At 34.4% G+C, this 26538-nt stretch overlaps 2 protein-coding genes across 13 annotated transcripts in view; both read right to left on the reverse strand.

The window, feature by feature from the left end:
- The window catches only part of LOC125649140 (inositol-trisphosphate 3-kinase B-like), a 44204-nt gene that overhangs the window by 14604 nt on the left and 3062 nt on the right, over positions 1-26538 (reverse strand). For 2 of the 12 annotated variants that reach the window (XM_056165985.1, XM_048876384.2), the window contains exon 2: positions 16359-17546. In XM_056165985.1, coding sequence (XP_056021960.1) covers positions 16359-17519 — 1161 coding nt within the window. In that variant the 5' untranslated portion in view covers positions 17520-17546. Of the gene's footprint in view, positions 1-16358; positions 17547-17941; positions 19374-21234; positions 21417-21530; positions 21629-26538 lie in introns of those variants that run through there. The other 10 variants (XM_048876386.2, XM_056165988.1, XM_048876385.2 and 7 more) reach the window with 10 other exon arrangements.
- On the reverse strand, positions 6-15435 carry LOC130054901 (uncharacterized). The gene is made up of 4 exons (XM_056165990.1): positions 15347-15435; positions 3466-3553; positions 1985-3006; positions 6-191 (listed from the first exon to the last, which is right to left on the reverse strand). The coding sequence occupies exons 3-4, from the start codon at positions 2369-2371 to the stop codon at positions 162-164; spliced, it is 417 nt and encodes a 138-aa protein (XP_056021965.1). The 5' UTR covers positions 2372-3006; positions 3466-3553; positions 15347-15435; the 3' UTR covers positions 6-161.

Below are 26538 nucleotides of genomic sequence, written 5' to 3' on the forward strand. Positions count from 1 at the left end.
AAAACTACATTCCTCTCACTCGTCAAGCATTCATATCTAATATTTAGATTCATCTATATGCTGTAGGAGTTATATAAACTGGTCATTAGTCAAGATGCCATACAGGTCTAGTGACAGGTGCCTTCTTCCTTCCGGATGACCTTGTGAGGCCGTTGTGATCTCTAGGTCACTGACCACACCCTTTTCCCAGTCTAGTAATTTAGAGAAATGGAAATGTTTGATTGGTACTAACTACTCATTTGCCCTAAGGAAATAGCTAGATACAACTGATTCACTGTTAGCCATCACTATGCAGAGAGTACACATTTTATCAGCAATCTGTGTGCATTGGAAAATTGGAGAAAGGATACATAAGCAAGGGTATAGACATGCTTCGTGTTGTGGGATTTAAAAGCCTGTTTCATACTGTCACCATTGGACCAGCCTACCAGGTCAAAAAAGAATACAAGCTTTGCCATAAAAATGATGTAACTGCCCAGAATATTAATGAGCAAACTGTGCCAGTAAGGACCTAAGTAACAAATTGTACCAATAAGGACCTAAGTAACAAATTGTACCAATAAGGACCTAAGTAACAAATTGTACCAATAAGGACCTAAGTAACAAATTGAACCAATAAGAGCCTGAGTAACAAATTGTACCAATAAGGGCCTGAGTAATAAATTGTACCAATAAGGGCCTGAGTAACAAATTGTAACAATAAGGGCTTGAGTAACAAATTGTAACAATGAAGACCCAAGTAACAAATTGAACCAATAAGGGCCTGAGTAACAAATTGTACCAATAAGAGCCTGAGTGACAAACTGTGCCAAAAAGGACCTAAGTAACAAATTGTACCAATAAGGGCTTGAGTAACAAATTGTGCCAATAAGGGCTTAAGTAACAAATTGTATCAATAAAGACCCACGTAACGAATTGTACCAATAAGGACCTAAGTAACAAACTGTACCAATAAGGACCTAAGTAACAAATTGAACCAATAAGGGCCTGAGTAACAACTTGTACCAGTAAGGGCCTGAATAAGAAATTGTGCCAATAAGGGCCTGAGTAACAAATTGTGCCAATAAGGGCCTAATTTAAGTAACAAATTGTACCAATAAGGACCTAAGTATCAAATTGTACCAATAAGGGCCTATGTAACATGCAGGCCAAGGACAGAAAAGAAATGCTAAATAAAAGTACAACAAATCTTGAAAAGAGAGAGATAACAAGTCTACAAATTCTTCAGAGAGAGTGCATGTCACCACAAGTTGTAAATAATTTTGAAGTTGGATAAATTTTGTAGGACTTTTGTTGCATTTTTAAGATCAAGTTAGTTCTGTTCTCCCCTAAGGGAAGTCATCTACAAAACAATTTACAGACAGTGAAAGCTTTCTATTACGTAGAGTTGACCTGATGAGCTTTTAAGATTTGAAATCCTTTCTATCTCGAGTGACCTAGTTTGTAGCTGGCGGAATGAGCTGGTGGTGGGGGAGTGTGAAATGATCACACAGGTAAATTAATCATCTGTCCTCGTCAACAACACAGGTATCCCAGGTGAAAAATGAATAACCCAAAGACATTTAAGCTCAAGCACAATTACTGGAAATATATCACGTGCAAGTTGTACAGATCTTAAAGCATAAAATAATTCAACATTTCTTCCTTGTGCACACTTATAATGCCTGCATATATCAAATGTCAACACTAAATATTCAAGTGCCTATACTCCCACACAGGGCCAAGTAAAAGCCTAAATTAGCATATCCTGATGAAAAATGTTTTTGAACACTAGCTGGTATTGTCACCATTATAAAATTCAAGTTCAGAACCAATATTATGAGCCAACATTTCAGAGATTAATGGAGCTATCATGGTCCCTATTATTCTCTGTCATTTAATCATACATATATTCCTCTGGAAAACTGCCATCTGACTTTGACAAAAGAATTGTATGCACCCAATATGTATAACACAAACTGCATGTATCTTGATTAATGCTTACCCTGGAGAATTTTTTTTCTGGAGGTTTGATGTCGACTAAATGCTCCAGAATGCAGGCATCGCACTCACATGGGGGAGGTTCACCAAACTGGTACTGAACGTCCCCATCAAATGTCTCTATCCCTACAGGGTTGCTGACCTCTGGCCGGGGCAAGGAAAGAGTAGTTTTGGAAGACGTGCAGTCCTCCTCTCCATTTTCACTGTGTGTATGACTGTTTGAGGAGTTATTCTTCTCGCTTTTCTTGCACTCCGCTTGAGAACCACACTCTCCATTACGAATTTCAGGCATTTTTTCCTCCTGTCCTGTGTCTGGCCTACATGCTAAGTTCCCGCCCTCCCCATTCTGAGGATCAATAAAACTGCTCGGTACCTCCACACCTTGTTCCATGTTGTGTCTTCTTTCAACCCAGGGTACACTGCAATCTTCTTACATTGTACAGCAAAGTTATATTTAGATCAGCGTTTCACCTGAATGAGCCACAGTGCTTGGAGTTTTTTCCAATTAAACTGTAGAGAAATTTGAATGGAGCAGAAGATAAACAAACACCCTAATCACTTGACCAGGTTTCTTCCTCAATGCCTCTGACGTTGAACTCTATTGATAAACTGCACTAAATTTGTCCCATAAAAACTGTAAACACCCGCTGTCCGGTATCAGGAAACCTCACTATACCTTCACCAGGGGTACACAACACTAGGTGTTGAGAGCAGCTCTAAAGTGGTTTGTTAAAAGCCTGGAGTAACTTAGGTGTACAACTGGTGGGAGTCCTCAAGGTCACACGGCTGAACTAATGAGAGTAAGCACAGATCATGTGGAATCACAGGGGCCCTCAAGTCACTGGCATAGTGTAAATACTTCTGAGGAACACTTGGTCAATCAATAGCGATTATAGAGGCAGCTCAGTGATCCATCATATAGCGACACATTTAGTGTGTTATGTACAGTCACCCACACCTTTAGGTTCCTCTTGATGTCTGGTGAGTGACAGGCAGGGAAGACTTCTCCAGCACTTGGACACAGATCTAGGAAATGGTTGTCTCAAACAATAACCTATCTGTCCACTGAATGCCAGCCATGCAGGCTTAAAATAGTTCACAAACACTTCACATCTGTTTCCCAATTAGCTAAATGACACTCTGCCAATGTCATGTGTGCTGCAGATATTTGTGTATTAAATACCTGGTAAAGTTATGCTTTATATAATAATTGTTACTTTATCGCTCTCTAATGACCTACTACGTCTTTTGGAATGCCAGTGTGTGGATTTGTGGACTTTAACACACTACTCTATAGGAAATCGGCTAATGTACTATTATCATCCAGATTTGCTTGAATCTCTTACAGGTGTCTAAATAATTGCATGGTTTACAAATATTAGTCCTTTTTCTAGAAAATCCTGCTACATGTAGCTAACATTTAAAGTTTCAAGATGAGATGTGAAAAGGTATAAAGCATCGACATAAACTATCATAAACACATACATTGTATCTGCTATCGATGACAATTCAAAATGGAGGTTCCGATCTTGCTGAATACTATCATTGTTTGTCAATGGCTCTGCCACACAGCCTAAATTCATCTAGAGCTGAACAAATACTACATAAGTATCACATTTAATGATTGAGTACTGAATTTAAAATTGCTTGTAGGCTGACGTTTATGCCACAGGTGTATAGGATACTCCAAATTGCATATTTTTCATATTTCTAAATTTGTCACATACACTGCTTCTGAATAAATTCTTATAATCTCTTAAATTACCTACATGAACCATATCAAAATGAATTAAGAGTCGCAAATGGGAAACAAACAATGCATTAAAATTTTAATCAACTTTTGATCACAAATAAAATCTTTCCAAGAAACAACTGACAAATATTAAAAACACATGACTGTAATCAAAGCTCCATATAACATTAAAACCTGGATAGTTTTTTCTAACTCCTCTACAATAAAAGGTGCATAGTTTCTGAAATGAACATGCAAACATTATTATTGTGTATATATGCTTTAGAGAAGTTAGCTGCTCAGCTTTTGAGCACAACTGCGCAGGATGCTACAGGTTCAATACTTATATTTCATCGATCCAAATAATTATACATTTATTAATTAAACCTATTTTGTTGAATTTTTTCATGTCAATTCAAATTTTGAAATGGGTTGAAAAGGACTACATTTTGTGGTGGAAGGATTGTTTAATCAAAAAGTTCTAAATCTGCATGATTTTATAGTTTCTGTTTTATCCAATATCATCAAAATTTACATCCTTTAAGACATGCAATTTCGATTTTGTAATTTATAATACTATATATAGTAGTAAAGACTTCGAATTATAATACAAATGTTGTAAATTCACTTAAATTTAGTTGAATATATATATATATATATATATATATATATATGTGTGTGTGTGTGTGTGTATATATATATATATATTGATTATATTAAACAGAACCGCTTTACCCAAAATTTTGTATGAGAATGTATTCGGGATTTTCGTAATTCTTGCTTGTACGAGTTGTCGTTCATGCGGGACGGTATGTATATATCCAAAGTTTGGTTGGTTTATATGTATGCATGTGTTAAATACTATGGATAACAATGATTAGCCGGTTAACCGATTACTTGGTTGAAAAAAAATGCTAACCGATTATAGAAAATTTGTCACCGATTGGCCGAGTTATCTGTAGTAAAGAAATACTGTCGTGCCTCTATTACATGTGTTTAAACAAAACAAAAAGGGGGGGGGGGGGGTGTCGTAATATTCAAACTTTAAATATGAATTTTTTTAATGACTGATTAGATTTAATGATCTTCAAAGTAAAATTGCATGCAATACCGATAATAATATTCTATTTTTTTGTTGTTGGTAAAACCTTTTTGAAAGTTCCCAGTCAGGCTGTATATAATGCTTGCGTAAAACAAACTACCAAACAGTACTAGTATCACACTGATAAAGTCGACGCTGTCAGCATAATTTCCAGATGGATTTTATAATCAGTTCAATGATTCGTACCATTATAGTGCATGGTAATGAGCACAAGTAACACACATGTACATTTTTCTGGTCAGAGAAAGATATATAATTATACAAAGTTAGAGGATGAAAATAAAAATGGAGAGGGGGGTGTTGCACCTAAAAATCATGGAGGTCAGACTAAATCATATTTCTGAGTTACTTCCCAATGTTTCACGTATAGTAATACTTGCGGTAAACGAGAAAGAGATGAAATGTCAGCTGTGTTATGTAGAACGAACTCGCACGTCCTGAGTAACTTGTGTGCCGTCCGAACAGATTTTTGCCACCTTAGCAATTTTTGTAAACAAACTTCGAAGACAATATAATTATTTCTTTAAGATAAACTTGAAGCCAAATATTGTAATGAAAATAATCATATGATGCACCATTCTGGCGTGGCATTGCAAACAGTGAACATTTTGAATTTCTACAAATATTCTTGCTTTCATGCGGTTTTTGTTCACATCTTTACCTATCGAAGCACTCATCATACTGTTTTTAGTGAATTAATAAAACTGAAGCTATAAAATAAAATAAAATAATACAGTAATTGAGAATTATAAGTTTTAACGATTAACCGGTTAATTACATTTTTGTACATGTAATCGGTCAAAAGAATTTATGACTAATCGGTTACCAAATTTTCACCCATTGTCATCCCTCCTAGCGAAACATTACTGCTGTGTTCACAAACAAGATCTTCAATGCTTCGCACCTCTGGTGTGTCCAGGGGTCCGTGTTTGCCAAACACTTACTTTTGTATTCTTTATAGAATCGATAGTTACTTTTTCATACAGCGTACAATGATGTTTATGGAGTGGTAGAGGAGAAGTCTGCCTTAATGGAGAATATGTTATGATTTTTATTACATTTTTACAATTTATTTTGTTTCATTCTTTTTATATATATTACATGATTGTAGAATTTTACCTCCGATGCAAATTTCAGCGATATTTAATAAGACCTCAACTGTACGCAAAATAATCCTGCGCTGTAAATCGAAGGTTATTATAAGGGGTGGATCTGATTTAGGAAATGCATTCGATTTCCTGGGCCAACCTGAATACAAATTCTTTATATCTTTAATGTCTGATGTGTTTAACTGCTAGAATGGAGCCGACCGCCGAGTCCCGCACATGAACATCATGCAACTTTGAGTTTGTTGCTACTTCTAAATGACTTACTCGAGGAAATATTTTGTATTTGCAATTTTTGGAAATCTGTGATGTATTTAACGGCAGTATTAGGAGATAATGGCTAGGCTGTTATGCATTAACAAGCGAATCCAATAAATTTGGGTGCTTTGTATACTCTTTGCCGGAAGTTCATATATATACCGTCCCAAACGAACGATAACTCCTACATGCAAACATTACGAAAAGAGGCAATATTAGCCAACAATTAAAAATTTTGATCTATATAACCCCCACTTTTTAAAGGCACAACTTTGTAATTTTAAAAGTGCATGTATAATCTAGAATTTATAATACTCCATGTTTATTCTTTTGAGCTCTCAGATTTTATATGATGAATTTTTCCATACATCAAGTGCAAAAATGTCATTTATTTCCAATCTAATAACACTAAACTTGTTTATATTACCTATATTGTGAGAATTAAGACATGAGTTTTAAAGAGGTTCGCACCTTAGTTTTGTAGCATTGTCAATTTTTTGGGAAGAATATTTTTGATTTCTACATTGAAGAAGAATTATGAAACTAAAAACTGGTTTCATGTCTTCTAACAATATACATATAAATTCTCAGCTGTTTAATTTTTTTTAAATGTATGAGTAGTACCACCATGGGGCAATCCAAATGATAGATTCATTATTTGAGTTAATTAAATGACAATTAAATTACAAAAGTCATTGTGAGAATTCTATGGGTTTTCCTCTAGATGGCAGCCAAGGGACATAACTTTAGCAAAATGTGAATTAAACTTCTATTAGTATCAATCATCCAGATGTTTACTCCCCCCAAATGTCTGGATGCTTTCTATAGAAAAATATTTCCCCATTACTTGTAAACCAACAAATTAAGGACATTATTGAAAGAAAATGTGCTTTTGATAAAAATTGTGAGTTCCTTGTATGAACTCAGATAAACGACATTTTATTAGGATTAATTGAAAATTTTGTATTTTTAAACCAGGGTCATTCCCAGGTGTCACATTCAATATGCATAACAGTTACATAAGGAAGAGTCCAAACACTGTGCATGTTTTCTGAAAAAAATGTTCTAAACCACTGAATCTGTTTCATATTTCACCTTGTGTTCCAACGAACGTCTCCCCAACCACCAGCAGGCACCATGGATAGGGGGACATGGTTGTGAACTTGCGAGGTTTTGCTAGAAAATATTGCAACCATGAGCTGTTATGTTCAGAAAATCAAGAGACTGACCAATTTAAAACATGGGGTGCTCTACACTCTGAATTTTTAGTGGTCTATAAATCCTATCTTGGAACATTCGTTAAATTGATAAATGATTGATTTCTATCATTCATTATTTCAGATGATGTCATATTTCTTTGAGACATGGATGATCAGAAATATTCTTTTGATTTAGACATCTATGGTAAAATCATTGTACAAATTAAGAGATATTAAGGGGGGAGACATTGCTATTATTATTTTTTTTACAGAAATACTCTTCCAATAACATTTTGTGAGGCAAATATAAACTTTGTATTGAGAATGCACTTGTCAGAGATATTTATTTAGTTTTCTGTTGTATACCTCCATATTTTAGTGCATTTTACGATTCATTTGATAAGTACGGATCCATTCCAAACGCTAGACTAGTAGACTCCTATAGTAAATACATGTATAAAGATAATGGAGATGTCTAGATTTTACAGACTTTAATGCATGACCAAGCAATTCCAAAAATTATATTCATAACGATAAACTCTGTTAACACACCTATAATTTATGGAGAAGACTTTGATTTCACAGAATGGAAAACCATGCACATATAAAGTGTTAAATGTTTTCAGAAGGAAACTGATGATAGACTTTTGTAAATGTACAGGTTTTAAAATAATCAATGGAATGAAAATGAAGATTCTAGGCCATTTCACGATAAGAGCTCTTCTGTGTGGGAGGTATACATTAAGTGGAATGCCTAAGTGGGACAGAGTGGACCTAAAGGCAGGCATGAAGAAGACGATACAATGCACTAATTTATAAAAAAAAAGACTTCTCTTTAAATATATGTAAGTGTATGAAATACAGAATGTTATCTAAAGAAATATCTGATCATAGTGGAATCATTATAAAAACAATGTCATAATTGCAAGTAATATCCTGGATATGATAACTATGACCAACAAAATAATGTGATATAATAAGAATTCCATGTATGCAATTACCCCTTGAATACTTAAATGTATCACTTACTTAGTTAATTGTGTATCAATCGAATTTGGGTGATGAAATTGAGCAGATTCACTTATGCAGTGATGAATTGTCACACTCCTGCATGTAAACAAATTATTTCGCACCTTAATATGTACAAATAAGAGTTTTCCAAAGGGAAATAACTAGGGCATACCTCGAAACTGCCGTATTTGATTGATAATTTATTAAGTGATTTAAAATATTTACACAAAGTGACAGATTTCTCTAGTGGTAAATTCATTAAACTTTCTCTGATCACTCACCCACAAGAAAAATAAAAATAAACATATAAGTAATTGTCTCTCTAATGAGGATACACTTTAAAAAATTAATAACGTCAATCAACAGGTATATATAAACTTAAAACCATGCAACAATGAAAGCTGTGGAGGAGGTTATCTATTGAATGAGGGTTTTTTCATTAGATGTAAAACAATTTCAATTTTGTTATTAACACACTTTATTCAAAAACATTTTTGAAAGTGGAATGTAACCCAAATTCATGGACACGGATTCTATTTTCGTCCCAGTATACAAGAAAGGTGCAATTATAGACCGAAGCTAAACTGTAGACGATACAAATAACTACAGAGGTATTACTATTGTTAGCTGTAGACGAAACGAATAACTACAGAGGTATTACTATTGTTAGCTGTAGACGATACGAATAACTACAGAGGTATTACTATTGTTAGCTGTAGACGATACGAATAACTACAGAGGTTATTATTATTGTTAGCTGTAGACGATACGAATAACTACAGAGGTATTACTATTGTTAGCTGTAGACGATACGAATAACTACAGAGGTATTACTATTGTTAGCTGTAGATGATACGAATAACTACAGAGGTATTACTATTGTTAGCTGTAGACGATACGAATAACTACAGAGGTTATTACTATTGTTAGCTGTACAAGATACGAATAACTACAGAGGTATTACTATTGTTAGCTGTAGATGATACGAATAACTACAGAGGTATTACTATTGTTAACTGTTTGGGAAATTATTTATTTAGTACGTCTAGGCTTTATTCGTCGATTATATACCACAACAACTGACATCAGAAATGAAATCCATTATTTTTGCTACATCACAACTAAATTCTATCCAGTTTTGACCCTTTTATGGAAAATATATTAACCATTTGAATGCAAAACCTTAATTTATAGGAAGTTTGTATTATTTTTATCTTAATTGGGTCGTGTATGCCTTCCACAACCTTTTATGGCCATATTTTTTTCATTTACCGAGTAACTAAAGCGATTAAGTGATATCATTCAAAACCAATTTATTTTGACTTGGAATTGGTGCATAGTATTTAAATCTAGACCTAGATTTTAAATGACATTAACGCCACTGTCCATGAACTTTTTGGACGGCCCTCATATGTGTCACATGGTACTATACGATAATTCCACGCACTATGTAACAAACTGTATATCATATTATCTATCCAATATCTATACTATGGTGTCCGGATAGGTGACTGCACATTAGTCACAATTAACACGCCGTCAAGCAACGCCAACAAGCGCCTTCACACTCTCACACCAACAAGCAACACAATTTCGCGTCGTCATGCCTACAAGCAACGCGATTTCAGGCCAACAAGCAACGCGCAGTCACGCTAACACAACTTGTCGGTGTGAATGTGAGTTGTGTAAAGTTGTGTTAGTGTGATGGCATGTTGCTTGTCGGCATGAAGGCGAGTTGCTTTTTGGCGTGTTGTGACTAACGCGCTGTCATGCTTTTGCAAATGGCCCTATCCGGACATCATAGTATATTACACATGTCTAAAGGTATATAATAATGAATTTATATTATGTACTCTGATGAGCCAGTTGGCTTAATGAAATAAATGAACTGAATTTAATATAAAGTAAATATGATTTTAACAGAAAGTGACAAGTCAGTGATAATGATGAAAAGCATAGGTCTGATGATCTTGTATGTGTAATAATTTTACAAGCACATGATCACCACAATTTTATTGGACTTGGTCTTTAGGCCAGTGGCTAATTTGAAGACAGCTTTACAAACAAATTAAATACAGTATTCACATATATGAATGCAATTTCTGCAATTGATTAAAAAAAAATCAATATAATGCACCCAGGGGTGCATGAGCTGAGTTGCATGGGATACACTGTAAAATCAGAAATGATGTGGCATATTTATAATTGTGAAGAACTAATTTCAGTTTTAAACTTTTCGAGTTACTGTCCAGAAACCATATTTGTCTGAAGTTTTCAATCTATTTTCGGTCACTGTGACCTTGACCTTTGACCTTTTTCTCTCCAACATCAATAGGGGCCTTGCTTTGCTGGTATCCAACAATATATCCAAGTTTCATTTGATTCAAATTAAAAAAAATTTGAGTCATCCTCCGGAAACCAAATTTTTTTGGAATTTTAAATCTATTTTCGGTCACTATGACCTTGACCTTTGACCTATTTTCTCCAAAATCAATAGGGGTCTTCCTTACCTGGTACATAACAATATCTTTATGCAACATTTGATTTGGATTTAAACTTTCTGAGTTATCATCCGGAAACCAAATATTTCTGAAATTTTCATTCTATTTTCGGTCACTGTGACCTTGACCTTTGACCATTTTTCTCCAAAATTAAATGGGGTCTTCCTTACCTGGTACCCAACAATATATCAAAGTTTCATTTGATTCGGATGTAAACTTTCTGAGTTATCATCCGGAAACAAACTTTTTCTGAAATTTCATTCTATTTTCGATCACTGTGACCTTGACCTTTGACCATTTTTCTCCAAAATTAAGAGGGGTCTTCCTTACCTGGTACCCAACAATATATCAAAGTTTCATTTGATTAGATTGTAAACTTTTCGAGTTATCATCCGGAAACCAATTGTTGACGCCCAACCGCCCGCCCGTATCTTCAAACCAATAGCCAAGTTCAACTTCGTTGCAACTCGGCTAAAAATTCCCAAACTTTTCTGATAACTAGGACTCAAATTCCAAGAGAGACAACTCTAAATTCCATCAAAGACAACTCCAAATTCCAAGAGAGACAACTTGTTTACATTAACAAAACTTACAACTAAGTTGCAAATTGAAATGAAGTCCATGGACTGAATACATGTATAAAAAATATGCAAATAATCAACAAAACACAAATTAAACCGCAAAAAACAAGGTGAATGACAAAAATAGTTGCTCAAAATTCCCACTGATATTTTAAGCACAAAATGCAGTAACTCCACTAGAGCTCTTTATGATCAGCTGTTTCCAGCATCATAACCTAAAACTTGTGCATTAATTATCAAGCAACTGGTGAAAAAATCTCACTTTAGAGACTCTCACCTACAGACATGCATACAGATTTAGATCAGAAAAACTCACTTCGGCGAAGATGCACTCTAAAGGATAATCATTGTAACAATATTCTATCTGTACAATCTAAGGTCACCGGGGGGGGGGGGGGGGGGGGGGGGGGTTCCAATCATTGTAACAATATTTTATTTGTATAGTCTAAGGTGGATCGAGGGGGGCTCAAATCATTGTAACAATATTTTATCTGTACAATCTAAGGTGGAGGGGGAAGGGGGTTCCAGACTGTTTTTAAGTTTTGTCAAAGTCTGATTAAATCAGCTCACATATCAGGCTTGTCAGTGTGTTGAATTTTGTGGAAGTGTATTCCTGCAAAATTCACATGCAAATTGCAGATCTACACATTTATGAATATTCAAACACTAGTACAGTCCTTATATAAGCATAATATATGTTTTTTTAAAAAAGTATCTCTGTCTGATGAAAATCAACCCTTTGACTCGACAGTTTCATTATTCCGATTGCCGTACTTGGAATAACAGTTAGAGCAAAGTGAGTAGAAGGCTGCGTTTGAGAGGAAGACTGTTGATGTCATTTGTACAGGTAATACGCAATTCCATTAGCTCATTAGCAGCTGTCAAAGAAACACTGATACCCCCAGATTACAATTTTAACAAGGTGGAACCAGGTTAAGGTCACAAGGTTAAAAAATTTTGTGTCAATGGAAAGGTCTTGTCACAAAAAATACACATACCAAATACGAAAGCTTTAACCTAATTCTTGAATGTGTAAAAGATAATTGACCAAGGATAAAGTTTTTTGCCACAGACAGACAGACAATTGGACAGGCCAAAAAGCCCCCGAATCTTCGATTTGGGGGTATAAAAATAATCTTTAAACACTTATATCAAATTTATTGTAATTTTTTACAAGTGTCATGGTTATACTCCATTTTTTCTGAAACTTTTCATGCTATAGGTTTGTCAACAAGTCGTGACAGGCATTATCAGAAAATATAGCCTACAGTATTAATGGATGCTTGAATCTTTAATGTCAGGTCGGGATTGAGATGCCAACATTATTATGGCATTCTGTGATGTCATTGTGAATTATTGTCCAAATGCCACTGCATTATACATGTATTCTTAAAAAAAAAATTTCATTCCAAAATCATGTTGTAGATTGTAAAAATTAAAAAAAAAAATGTAAATAGAAAATGATATTATAGTTTTCACTTATTCAATATACCTGAACATACAAGTGGTTTTTTTTTTAAAGATTAATTTTCATTCCTATAGAAATGTATAAATGCAAAATACATGTTACTTTATACTGTACTGTAATATAAGATGAGCATCACCAATCACTCTCAGCATCCTCTTGTATTATGTACATGTATACAATTAATGGCATTCATTTATCAGAGAATTAATGCAATTCATAGTTACTTTTCTGTTCTTCCTTTTCACGTGTAACCTTTCATTTTCATTTTTTCCTGCATGAAAAAGGGAAGTGTCTTGCCAAGCAATGGAGATACTCATTTGTTTGTTTGTCCATGTCGTTGGAAGGTACTTATTTGTTTGTTTGTCTATGTCATTGGATGGTAATTATTTGTTTGTTTGTCTATGTCATTGGATGGTAATTATTTGTTTCTCTATGTCATTGGAAGGTACTTATTTGTCTGTTTGTCTATGTCATTGGAAGGTAATTATTTGTTTGTTTGTCCATGTCATTGGAAGGTACTTATTTGTCTGTTTGTCTATGTCATTGGATGGTAATTATTTGTTTGTTTGTCTATGTCATTGGACAGTACTTATTTGTTTGTTTGTCTATGTCATTGGATGGTACTTATTTGTGTTTGTCCATGTCATTGGCTGGTACTTATTTGTCTGTTTGTCTATGTCATTGGATGGTACTTATTTGTTTGTTTGTCTATGTCATTGGACAATAATTATTTGTTTGTTTGTCTATGTCATTGGACAGTACTTATTTGTCTGTTTGTCTATGTCATTGGATGGTACTTATTTGTCTGTTTGTCCATGTCATTGGCTGGTACTTATTTGTCTGTTTGTCTATGTCATTGGATGGTACTTATTTGTTTGTTTGTCTATGTCATTGGACAATAATTATTTGTTTGTTTGTCTATGTCATTGGACAGTACTTATTTGTCTGTTTGTCTATGTCATTGGATGGTACTTATTTGTTTGTTTGTCTATGTCATTGGACGGTACTAATTGGTTTGTTTGTCTATGTCATTGGATGGTAATTATTTGTTTGTCTGTCTATGTCATTGGACGGTACTAATTGGTTTGTTTGTCTATGTCATTGGATGGTAATTATTTGTTTGTTTGTCTATGTCATTGGACAGTACTTATTTGTTTGTTTGTCTATGTCATTGGATGGTACTTATTTGTCTGTTTGTCTATGTCATTGGACGGTACTTATTTGTTTGTTTCTCTATGTCATTGGACGGTAATTATTTGTTTGTCTATGTTATTGGATGGTAATTATTTGTTTGTTTGTCTATGTCATTGGACGGTACTAATTGGTTTGTTTGTCTATGTCATTGGATGGTACTTATTTGTCTGTTTGTCTATGTCATTGGACGGTAATTATTTGTTTGTTTGTCCATGTCATTGGAAGGTACTTATTTGTTTGTTTGTCCATGTCATTGGTAATTTATATCATCCATCTGTTTATAACTATGCATCTGTTCTCAAAAACAAAATCTACAAATAAGAGCATTTTCTCCAAGTTCCCCAAAGTTTATATTTAACAATTAATGTGGTAAACATCAACCACTTCTTAAATTGTATGCAGTTGGCGTGCTATCATTTATCTTCCAAATGCATTCACTGAGAAACAATATTGATCACACGTTTTTGTAATTTTGTCTGTATGAGAACATTGCAGGTTGAAATTATAATGTATTAAATTTCCATTCCTTCGGTTAGGTAACTCGCACAATAAAATGAGATGTCTACAAGAATCTTACCCTTCAGTGACATTCACATTAACTGTGTCACCTTGAAAATCTGAAAATCAGTAGGGTTCAACAACTTAACATTGGGAAAGAGTAGGCAGTTTGATGAATCCCCGGTGCTACTGTTTTATTTATTAAGTATAACAAACACACACACACCCCTTCCACGCAAATTCACAGCAGTGTTGCCAATATATTCACTTTTGTTATAGGGGTTATTAAAGGCATTTTTGTGTTATTTTGGATATTGCCTAATCCAAAATTATTTGAAAAGTAGCATTAGTTTATTCATACAAAACCTGATCAATAATAAAAAACTGTCGTTCAATTTTTCAGTCATAAGTATATATGGAACACGAGGAAACTTGTATAATCCAGACAAGCTTGGCAATCAATAGAAGAAATTTTGAAATTAGACATCTGAAATGCAGAATATTTCTATGACAGATATTCAGAGCTTGGTGTTTAAATATATAACATCCACATTAGGCACATTTTTAAATTTGGCCTGGCCCACACATAGTGAAGTTGTGTCAAAATAAACAATCCATTGTATTAGCTAAATATATCTGCAAAACTCATCAATTGGACAACACTTTATATATGATGATCATTATATGAGCAGTATAAAAGGAGCTAGTATCTCAACTCAGTATCTTGCAGTTTCTTCTCTGATTAGTATTCTCCAATCAGTGGTACTGTGAAGTTCCTGTCACTATCTGGTTAAACATCAGCAACCTCCCACTAAATAGCAGAAAGGCAATCTATTTCATAATCTCACAACATCAATACAGCAACCTCCCACTAAATAGCAGAAAGGCAATCTATTTCATCATCTCCCAATGTCTACATCACCCACGGTATCTTACAACAATGTGATGAAGAAAAGTAAAATTCAGATACTGTGTATCTGTATTTCCCCTGACAGTCTTATAAAACTGCTCAATTCTTATATTTTTTAAAGAGTTCCAAGAGAAACAACTCTTAGAAAAATCTTCTGATCACCCGAGTTGCATTTAATAGGTTTTCTTTACTAGCAACAGAAATACTTATAAATGACCTACCAATTATCGATAACACAGGTCTCACTAAGCTATCTGTTTTATTAATCGCAATGGAGGCACACATCACAGTTTTATGTAAAGCATGTTTCCATTTATAGACATTCTCTGTGTGGGATTTTGTTCTTCATTACATTATACATATCTTGACCAGAAGGGAAGAAATTTCTTTGCTCTATTCAAACAAACCAGTTACATCAAAATGCCTCAAACTGCAGAATTTGGTTTATTTTTTTCTCTCTAAAAATGAGTGGGAGGGAGTAAGTACTCTCTCACAAGCTCCCTCCTCTAACGTAACTCCACCAGTTGCTGAAATGCAGCTTTCAAGGAACAAATACGGTTCTGACACAATCAATATTTACTATGCTCGGCCTAGTTCTAAGAACTGCCTCTCAGAAAATACAGTTTGTGTCATACCCTGATCTGCTCCTCACTGATCTTAGAGATACAAGATTACTGTACAGCATTTAATTTAGGGAACATAACTATCTTCTAATTTGTTATTTACGAATGTTTATGCCGATTTTTAAAACCATCACAAACCGAGTTTTATGTATTTAATGATTGCATTGTTAATATGTGGCAACAACTTTGTCTTACCTTTGGTTTGGTTTCCGAAATTTCTTCATCTGTTTCAGTTAGCGAGATGTTGGATGCGGTCCTGGATAAGGAGGGCGAGGAGCTGAGGGAAGAATCATCTGAACAAAGGGAAGTGCTGGAGGTGTTCCGATGAAGGGTCAGCCGACATTCTGTTCCACTGTCTGGCCCGTAACTTTCCTGGCATCCGTCCACTCGCGGCTCACTGTGGTCACTGACGACCACGGCCGGAATGGACCTCACAGCTTCTGCCAGACTGATCGGTGTGTCTGTTTGTGACACGTCTCTAGAAGTCTTAAACCAATCTACTGAGTCTGGGGAGATGTAAACATCCCCCCCGCAGTAAAACTCCTCGTCTGGAGTCAGTATGTCCACGGCAGAATCCGCGTTACTGGAGCGGGCACTACAGATACTGCCGTTACTACTTCTGGGACTTAATGGAAAGTGTGATGTTATGTCCAGGTCTATTTTTAATGAGGAAGACACAAAACTATCGTCTTTACCCTTAAATCTATGGTCGGATAGAACTTTGGCATTTTTAAGAAACTCCACGTTGGCACTATATAAAACCTCTATCACTGAAGAATTCGCACAAGATTCGTCACATGATGATGCTCGCTGAAGCACGATCTGAGGTATTTTTTGGGAAGTAAAAGAACTGGCCTCTTGGCATTCTGAGTATTTGTTTCCAAGTTTTGGAATGTCTTTTGGATGGGTTAATGGAGTTGATGAAATCGTGAAATTGTGTTCATACCGTTCTCTAGTCTTGTCTTTCAGTACCGATTCATTACCTAAGAATTCAAATGTTGATGGAATGGATTTAGAACGCACCCTGAACTGATCGATACTTTGACAATGTTGAGGCACCTGACAGCTATTGCATTGACAATTGTACTGTCCAGCAGTATCATCTGAATACCTACAGTATTCTGAAGGGCAACTGCAGTTAACAACATGGGAAATGGGCGAGTAGTTTGAGGGGTTGGTCCCTAAGTATGAAAGACTTTGATAGGAATGTTTTGGTAAGGACAGCCTCGTCATGTTTTGGATGGGTGGGGTGCCCTGGCACCGGTCACCTGTACCATCAGCTGAGGCCCCCACAGGGATTTCATGTGGTGGATCTTTTTGCTGCTTTTTTTCATGTTTCCTCAGTGACGGTTCCATGGCATGCTAGACATCTTTGACCAACTTCTGAAAAACACAACAATCATGTATTATCACGATTGTAAATATCTCCTGTACTGCATTAAAAAAAATTCTTCTTTACATTAAATATCAGTGTCTAAATTCAAACATTTATATACTTTTTTCATTTTAGAGACCACCTTGTACTGATTCAAACAGATCTAAAGGTGCAGTCATATGAGTCAATTCTCCATACAAATTTCATTTAGACTTGCCAATGTGAACTCAGGTAACTCTACAAGTGATGTGTTCACACAATACAATACCCAACAGAAGACAACCATCTAATAAAACAATTGACTTTGGTTGACTTGAGGTGTTAATTCATACAACACAATTTTAGTCTAATTAGCAAGTTGATAAAATGGAAAAGCAAAAACAAAACAATGCCAAAAAATTACATTAAGTGACACTTCATGAAACACCTTAAATGTTAATTGGCCCGTTTGACTAGCAGTCTCAACATGTGATCAAGATCAGGGATTGTGAACATCCATCACAGCTCCTCTCTGTAAAAGTTTGCAAGTATATAGATTGTTTCCAAAATTTAATTAACACCTGCCAATCTGTTACCTTGTACACATACATAAACAGGTGTAAAACAGGTTATTGAAAATATATAACTTCCATTGAGTGGAGGTAATGACAGGTTCTCAAAGCAAATGTTAATTGTTACACATTTTTAATTTCAGCCTTAAATTACCCACACCCTGTTTTTCATTCATTCTATACAGTCTATGAAGATACTGAAAAGTCCTGATGTGTCAGCAATTATAAAAATGGTAAATTATGATAAGAAAATGTACAGACATGCTCCTCCAACTGTGAGTATAATAAACAGAGTTTTGTGAGATGCAAGATGCCTGGACAGTTTAATAACATTTTATTATGGGCTATAACATTCAAGTTCTGGCTCCTAATTTTATGACAGGTGGGCAGTCTGGGAGCCCGGCAGGCAGTTGCTCCATGGTAGGATTGCCTACAATGTACATTATTCCCCATTTGGTAAAGTTTGATGCCAGAAAAAATAGCACAGTACAATCTGTCTCTCTCCATACCTGAGGTTCCCTAGATACAATGCTTTACGTAGATGTAATTAATTAACCTTTAAAGATTCATTACTGGGGTGATAATTGGATAATCTTTATCCTCAGTACCTTGAGAAACAACACGTACCTACCCTTCTATTTAATTCCAGATCCACACGTAATAAATCTCAGAAATTCAATATATAACAGACCCACAGTAAGTCCTACACAGGATATGAGAATTTTGTTGGTGATAAACTTGTTCTGTGTTTGATCTGCACACAGTCCTGTTAAGAACGGTCAACTTTGGGTATAGACACATTCCAATTTATCTCTGCTTCTTCCAAACCCCAGCAGTACACAGACAACACAATCGATTATGTCAATGATCTCACATACCTCTGTATCGTAAAAACAGCTACATTGTTAATGAACAAGTTATTCTTTCAAGTGACAAACAAGAAGACGCTGTGTGTACACTCCTCCACAGATACACATCAAAAAGTGTCAGATTTAGCTAACAAAATGTCAGAAATTACCCTAGGTCACAATCACATTAGTCCACAACTTTCTCAGGTCCAAAGCTATAGCTGCCCACAGTGACAAATCTCCTTAATTAATTGGACATGAAGACACCTGTTGTTTTAACAATATGTGCCTTTACCATGCAGTTTGTCAAGTTTCAGAGTAACATACCTGGTTTGGCAGTTTGTGGTTATAATATTTTGAGAGCTGAGTTCTATAAATTACAATTAATTCCATGCCATATAAGAGGACGCAACTTTTATGACTCTTATAAAAATTCCATTTTCTTAAAAACATGAGATCAACCTTGATAAGTTTATATGTACAAAACCTTTTTGTACCCATCTACATGAAATATGTGCACTTCAGTCTGATCTATTCAAATTCTGACATATATATACATGTATCCATTTTCACAAACTTGAGTAACAGAGAGATGCTATAAATAGAGAATATCCAACAGTATTGATGTTGATGGAGATCAATGGATTTTATTTTAGGAATGGGGCAGAATTGTTCTTATATTTCATGAATGTGAAGCACAAATGAACAAAATAAAAAACTGTTTATCATGAAATGAATTCCATATTTATCAACAGTACATGAGTTTTCAATTTACAGTATAAACTTTATCATACACAAATAATCTGCAATATTTCTGTTACTTCTCAAAATTAGCCTTTCTTAAGAAATCATAAGTCTCACTTTTATTTATCATTAATTTACATAGAATTATGTCCTTCATAGTACATGTACAGCACTCACGCTTTAATTCTCACAAAATGACATTGAACAGCAATTTTGCCAAACTTATACAAATGTAATTTGTTATATCCAATAAGATGATATGTTATAAAGCTATAAGGAATGAAAGCACTTCACAAATGTGTTCACTATAACCGTGTTTTATTCTTACTACTTGCATCAGACGAATCTAAATTGTTCCTACACTATAAGCATGTTTTATGGTGTCTATAAGTCTACCTATACCTAATAAAATTGTTGCCTCTTGAAATTCCTGTGTTATAATAATTACGCTTTGCCTCAAAATGTGAAATTGATCAACCCAATATATTTCTTTGTACATGCAGTCATAATCATTTACACCCTAACACGTAACAAGTGGGGCATGTTATGAAATTAGATGGGTATATCTGCCATATCATGTCATGTCTATACACAGAGGGTATTGATGCGAAAACATAATTTCTGTTATTATTTTCACATCAAAAAATTACACCAGTGAAAATCCCTTTCATAATTCAATAGATGACCCATTAATATTTCAGAGCCGAAAATGTTGATCGTACCTCAATACTATAGGAATAACATTTTTACAAAGTCATCCTACTCACGTGAGCTGTCGTCAAAAACATTTTCATTATTTTAAAACATTTAAATTCTATCTTATGCTCATCAAAAGAATTTTCTCTCATCATATTACTTACAGGGAAAAAACAAACCCTTATTTATGAATTTTTGATGGGCAATGACCCATGTAAATTAAATACACCCGGCTATGAAAACATTATCATGATTTTCACATACAAACAGTGCTGATCAAGTAAGCTTCAAGACAATGACGTGGTATTTAATTGGTTGATGTATACCTCCACTAAAGTCATGATAATATACTTATCCATGATGAAAATGTGCAGATTCAGAATGTTTTTGCAGTACAAAATTTAACATAATGACATTTCCTTCCCTGAAGCAACCCCACCTCCCACCCCAATCACTTACATATGAATTTCAATAAAATGCGTACACCTTCAATTTAAGACTGTGACATATTGTGTGCTATACAACTCGTCAGTTATCACTGAAATCAACACCAAATTTATACACTGCACTTAGAACATGTAAACAATATCTGCCAGCTAGGGGCTAAAAACATACGGAGATAGTCCTTACAGGTATTAGATTAAATCCTTCATCATTTTACTTGCATGTGGACATTGCATGCAGTGTTTAAAAGAAAGCCTTAGATATACGCATCAGGACAATGTTACAGCAACAATTAAAATACAAATAATACAAGTATGAAGTCTCTGATAATTGTCCAAGGTTTAAATTGCAGACACTGACAAAAATAGATGGGTAGTCTCAACAATTAAAACAATCTGCACATATAAACTCACAAATTCTGTATCTGGTCACTCTGAGTCCTATTCAAAAATCTTGTTGTATCAATTACAGATATAAAAGTCCTGGAGACCTACATAATGAAGATTTATAACACAATCTGTCTACTTCCCGTTAACTTCCTGTGCGTGTCAGTTCATCTCCAAGTCAAGCATGTATATAGAAGCCTTTCACAATTTCTACAAAAACATCTAGACTTAAACAACAAAACATTACCACGACCCCTCCCGACATTGCAGGGCATCATCATTTCTAATTAGTATGTCCTTACTATGACATAATGTTTACATACCCACTGCACTTCACGTGAGCTATTCCATTCAATTGTCAGGCTTATTACTTGGATATTCAGGTTTCTGATACACGTTTGTGAGGGATTTTATGAGTAATAGTCTATTCTTATAAAAGTTGCACCTTAAATGAAAAAAAAACCCAGTTATATTAGCAAAAGAATTATATGCAGGATTCATGGTTTGGTTTTATCTTCTTTTTTTCATAATAATATACATTATTTTAACTTTTAGAGATTTTACAGAAAAGACTATCTGTTGATTAGGTGATCTAAAAGATCTTACATTTTTTGGCCTGGTCAAAGACTTAGAAGGTTATAAAAGGAGGTTATATGTATCCATTTCAATCTACTATATAAACAATTTCAACCTCTTCAAAACAAATGACTCTATTAAGTCTCTTCGTTACTCATCTATAGCATAACTAGAGATCGTCAAGAACGTCACCACTGAATTTCCCCATGCACTGGTCAAAGTGAGGTATTTTTTCTGCAGGTCCTGCTCTCAAAATTACCACAATGTCATTCATGGCTAATACCCAGACTCGTAAATAACTGTCAGCTACACACACTACAGACTCATAAATAACTGTGTCAGCTACAGAAATTACAAACTCATAAATAACTGTGTCAGCTACAGACACTACAGACTCGTAAATAACTGTGTCAGCTACAGACACTACAGACTCGTAAATAACTGTGTCAGCTACAGACACTACAGACTCGTAAATAACTGTGTCAGCTACAGACACTACAGACTCATAAATAACTGTGTCAGCTACAGAAATTACAAACTCATAAATAACTGTGTCAGCTGCAGAAATTACAGACTCGTAAATAACTGTCAGCTACACACACTACAGACTCATAAATAACTGTGTCAGCTACAGAAATTACAAACTCGTAAATAACTGTGTCAGCTACAGAAATTACAGACTCGTAAATAACTGTCAGCTACAGAAATTACAGACTCGTAAATAACTGTGTCAGCTACAGACACTACAGATTCGTAAATAACTGTGTCAGCTACAGACACTACAGACTCGTAAATAACTGTGTCATGAGCTACAGAAATTACAGACTCGTAAATAACTGTGTCAGCTACAGACTCATAAATAACTGTGTCAGCTACAGACACTACAGACTCGTAAATAACTGTGTCAGCTACAGAACATCTGTAGATGCATCTAGAGAACATTTGTAGATACATTTAGATAACATCTGTAGATACATTTAGAGAACATCTGTAGATACATTTAGAGAACATCTGTAGATACATCTAGAGAACATCTGTAGATACATTTAGAGAACATCTGTAGATACATTTAGATAACATCTGTAGATACATTTTGAGAATATCTGTATATAGATACATTTAGAGAATATCTGTAGATACATTTAAAGGACATCTGTAGATACATTTAGAGGACATTTGTAGATGCATTTAGAGAACATCTGTAGATGCATTTAGAGAACATCTGTAGATAGATTTAGAGAACATCTGTAGATGCATTCTATATGAATATACATTGTACAAAATGCTTAGACAGCTTTGTTTTATCAATGCATATTAAAAATTGCCATATTCTTGTAGCTATAGAATAAAATTCAATGTTGGGAGCTACCAGTCAGAAAGATGGGTATCCATAGAAATTTCACAATGTCTGGTAACCATAGAAACATTACAACGTCAGATACCCATAAAAACTTCACAAATTCAGGTATCCATAGAAACATCACAAAGTCTGATATCTATAAAAACTAAATGCTGTTGCTAATTAAGAGTTTAAAAAAAATTGCCAGTCTTGTGGACTTTGAAAAAGAGAACCGTTACGAAGACAAAATCAATGAAGGTACATGTAATAAAATAAATACTGTCACATTCACAATCCCTCAGAGACCTTTAAGTAACTTGAGGGTGTTGTGTGCCACTCTCTATTGAACAACAGAAATCACTCAACAGACTGAACACCGCCAATATTATTTACTGCTGACCAGCTCTATTTTCAAACATAAGCCTGAACATGATGACATGTGTACCAGAAGCACCCAATAACACCTCTTACTACCCTTCAGACTTATTCTGCATACAACGCAGTTGTTTATTCTTGACTGTAAACAAAATATGGATTAAAAAATATTTTGAACATTTGCAAAGAAATCCACTTTAAATCCACTGATGCAGCTGCACTGATACGTGTGTAACTACCCTGTTTACGGAAATTGATGGTATCCAGTATAAACCTCCCAATGCAGGCCTCTGACGTCAGAGGTGACCTTGTACCAGACAGTCTCTTTGCTGTAGTACTCCAGCAATAAGGATGTAAGTACGATCTGTTCCTCGTCTAATGTGTGACACACTCAAAAGTTATCCAAACACGACAAAAATCTGCAGGAAACACACACCTAATTAAAAGGATGGGCAAATACTTACATTGTATATGGTGTCCTCAATGACTGATCGATTTATTTGTTTTTTTTAAATACAATTCTACACTTTGTCCTGAATGACATAACCAATTCTGCAGTTTATCCAATTAACCAAATTCCATTTTTTTTTTCATTTTACAAGTGGATGCACTGTAAGTATCACAATTAAGACACAAAAGTAAATGAGGGATGCCGAAACATCAAAATATGACAAACCTTTATCAAAAATCAAATAACAATTGTCATGTTTATCTTTTATTTTACTAATTTTGGTTTAAATGAGATAAAACACACCCACACAAATAAGTTCTAAAAACATTATCATGACAGTTGATAAATACCTCAGGTGAACTAAAACTACAAACTTTCAATATGACCTTATCATTACCATGGACATGACATTGTACAAAATTTAAAACAATGTGACATGAAGCATAAATAGATCACTTACATAAATAGCCTTTAAAGTAGAACAAGAAAAGAGCATAAAAGTTTTAGTATCTACCTTCATTTCGTGCAAAATGCAGTGGCATAAACATAGGTAATACATATAGTGTGCTCACCAAATGAATTAGCTGCAGAACTGTAGCTCTCTGATCTGCACCAATATTTTTTCTGAGAGCTACAGTTCTACAGCTACTAAGAAATGGGAAAACTACAGGTTCTCTTGGTAAATGATTTCTCTGCATTTATTACATATTGTCGTCATGTGTAAGCATATAAAGAAATTTGCTTTTCTTCATATTTTTGGCTTAATTATCCAAATCTGAGTGAAATCATTAAAGGACAATATGAAAAGTATCACCATTGAAGATTGACGTGAAACAAGAGAGTTAACTCTTGTACTTTTCTATTTATTTCTACCTGCACATGAGTCAGCAATTTTCTACTTATTTCTACCTGTACATGAGTCAGCAATTTTCTACTTATCTATACCTGTACATGTGTCAGCAATTTTCTACTTATTTATACCTGTACATGTGTCAGTAGTTTTCTACTTATTTATACCTGTACATGAGTCGGTAGTTTTCTATTTATTTATACCTGTACATGAGTCGGTAGTTTTCTATTTATTTATACTTGTACATGAGTCGGTAGTTTTCTATCTATTTATACCTGTACATGTGTCGGTAGTTTTCTACTTATTTATATGTATAGATTTGACTCCCATACATGTTGGTAGTTTTTTTCTACTTATCTATAATATATGTAAATTTGACTACCGTACATTTGTTGGTAGTTTTCTACCTACTTATAAGTAGTAGTGTTAAATCTAGGATCTAGAGAGGACACAGAATATATCATATGTTCAAAAGGGCACTTTTCGTTGCGGGAAGATAATTTCAGGGCACTTTCATTGTATCATATTAAGATAGTAATAGAATAATCATTTAGCCTCTTTAAAAGTTAATACCTGCTACCTTGATTTTAAACTTTTCAATCAACCTTGTGAAATAAAGAACATCATATTAACAGATATTTTAAAAAAAAAATTATAGAGAAAAAAGGGCATGGCGCAGTTAAAAAGGGCATGGTGCTAGCCAAAAAGGGCATAATTGACGCAGCGCCATGCTAGTTTGCTTTAGATTTAACACTAAGTAGATTGGTGCATGTGAAAATAATGCATTCAAATGCTTACATTTTCTGAAGAGATGAAAATTTCATCTGTTTTTATGTGCAGTACAATGTGTTGGAATGTACACACGTTTGAACATGTTTAACAGTTAATTTCATTCTAGGGCCAGATTTTCATAACATCAAACATGTACATGTAACACAGGCAATTATATCACTCAGGTTTGAATTTACTATTAAAGAGTACTCGGTATATAAACTGCAGATCTGCCCTGTATACTGAGTTCCCCCTTACCATTCAATTGCTAATTATTATAATTAATACATCACAAAGTGGTTACAAAGTCATGTTTAACAGTGTAACACAAAAAGATATGACTATGAACAATGTGGTATAATAAAAGACAATCTAATTACCATTCATGTACTGACACAGTTAACACAATTTAAGTGACAACTAATTCATTTTTATCTTCAGCCAATTTCCATAGCATGAAAACGTTATTTCAGCTAGGTTAATATGAATCAAATTCAGACCATTCAATACAATAATTTGCATTTTGATGTCATGGATTGAATACATATTGACTATTCAAAGCACTTTTTTATAGAGCAGAGTGAAAAAAGTTTAGATTAGATATCTTTGTGTTGGTTGGTTGCGTATTGTTTAAAGGGACTGGTTCACGATTGTTGAAAAAAATAATTTTCATTTTTGATGTTAAACATTAAAAATTTAACTCATTTAATGTTGACAGCCAAAATTTTGACCTTTTGAATGCAAGAATAAAAGCAATATTTTAGCCTTAAATCTGTGTTATATAAACAAAGACTGGAGTCTTTTTATGCATACTGTAGCAAACCAGTGAAATATTAATTTTGTAATATAAAGAATCTTAAAGCTGTATGGTCCGAATTACAATATTTTTTTCCATCTCGTAAAAACGCTACTAAATCATCGCACATATGTAGTTATGAGGCTGTATGACATATCATACATTTAATTTCA

The sequence above is a fragment of the Ostrea edulis genome, chromosome 5 (genome assembly GCF_947568905.1).
Source record: "Ostrea edulis chromosome 5, xbOstEdul1.1, whole genome shotgun sequence".
In the NCBI taxonomy this organism is placed as follows: Eukaryota; Metazoa; Mollusca; class Bivalvia; order Ostreida; family Ostreidae; genus Ostrea; species Ostrea edulis.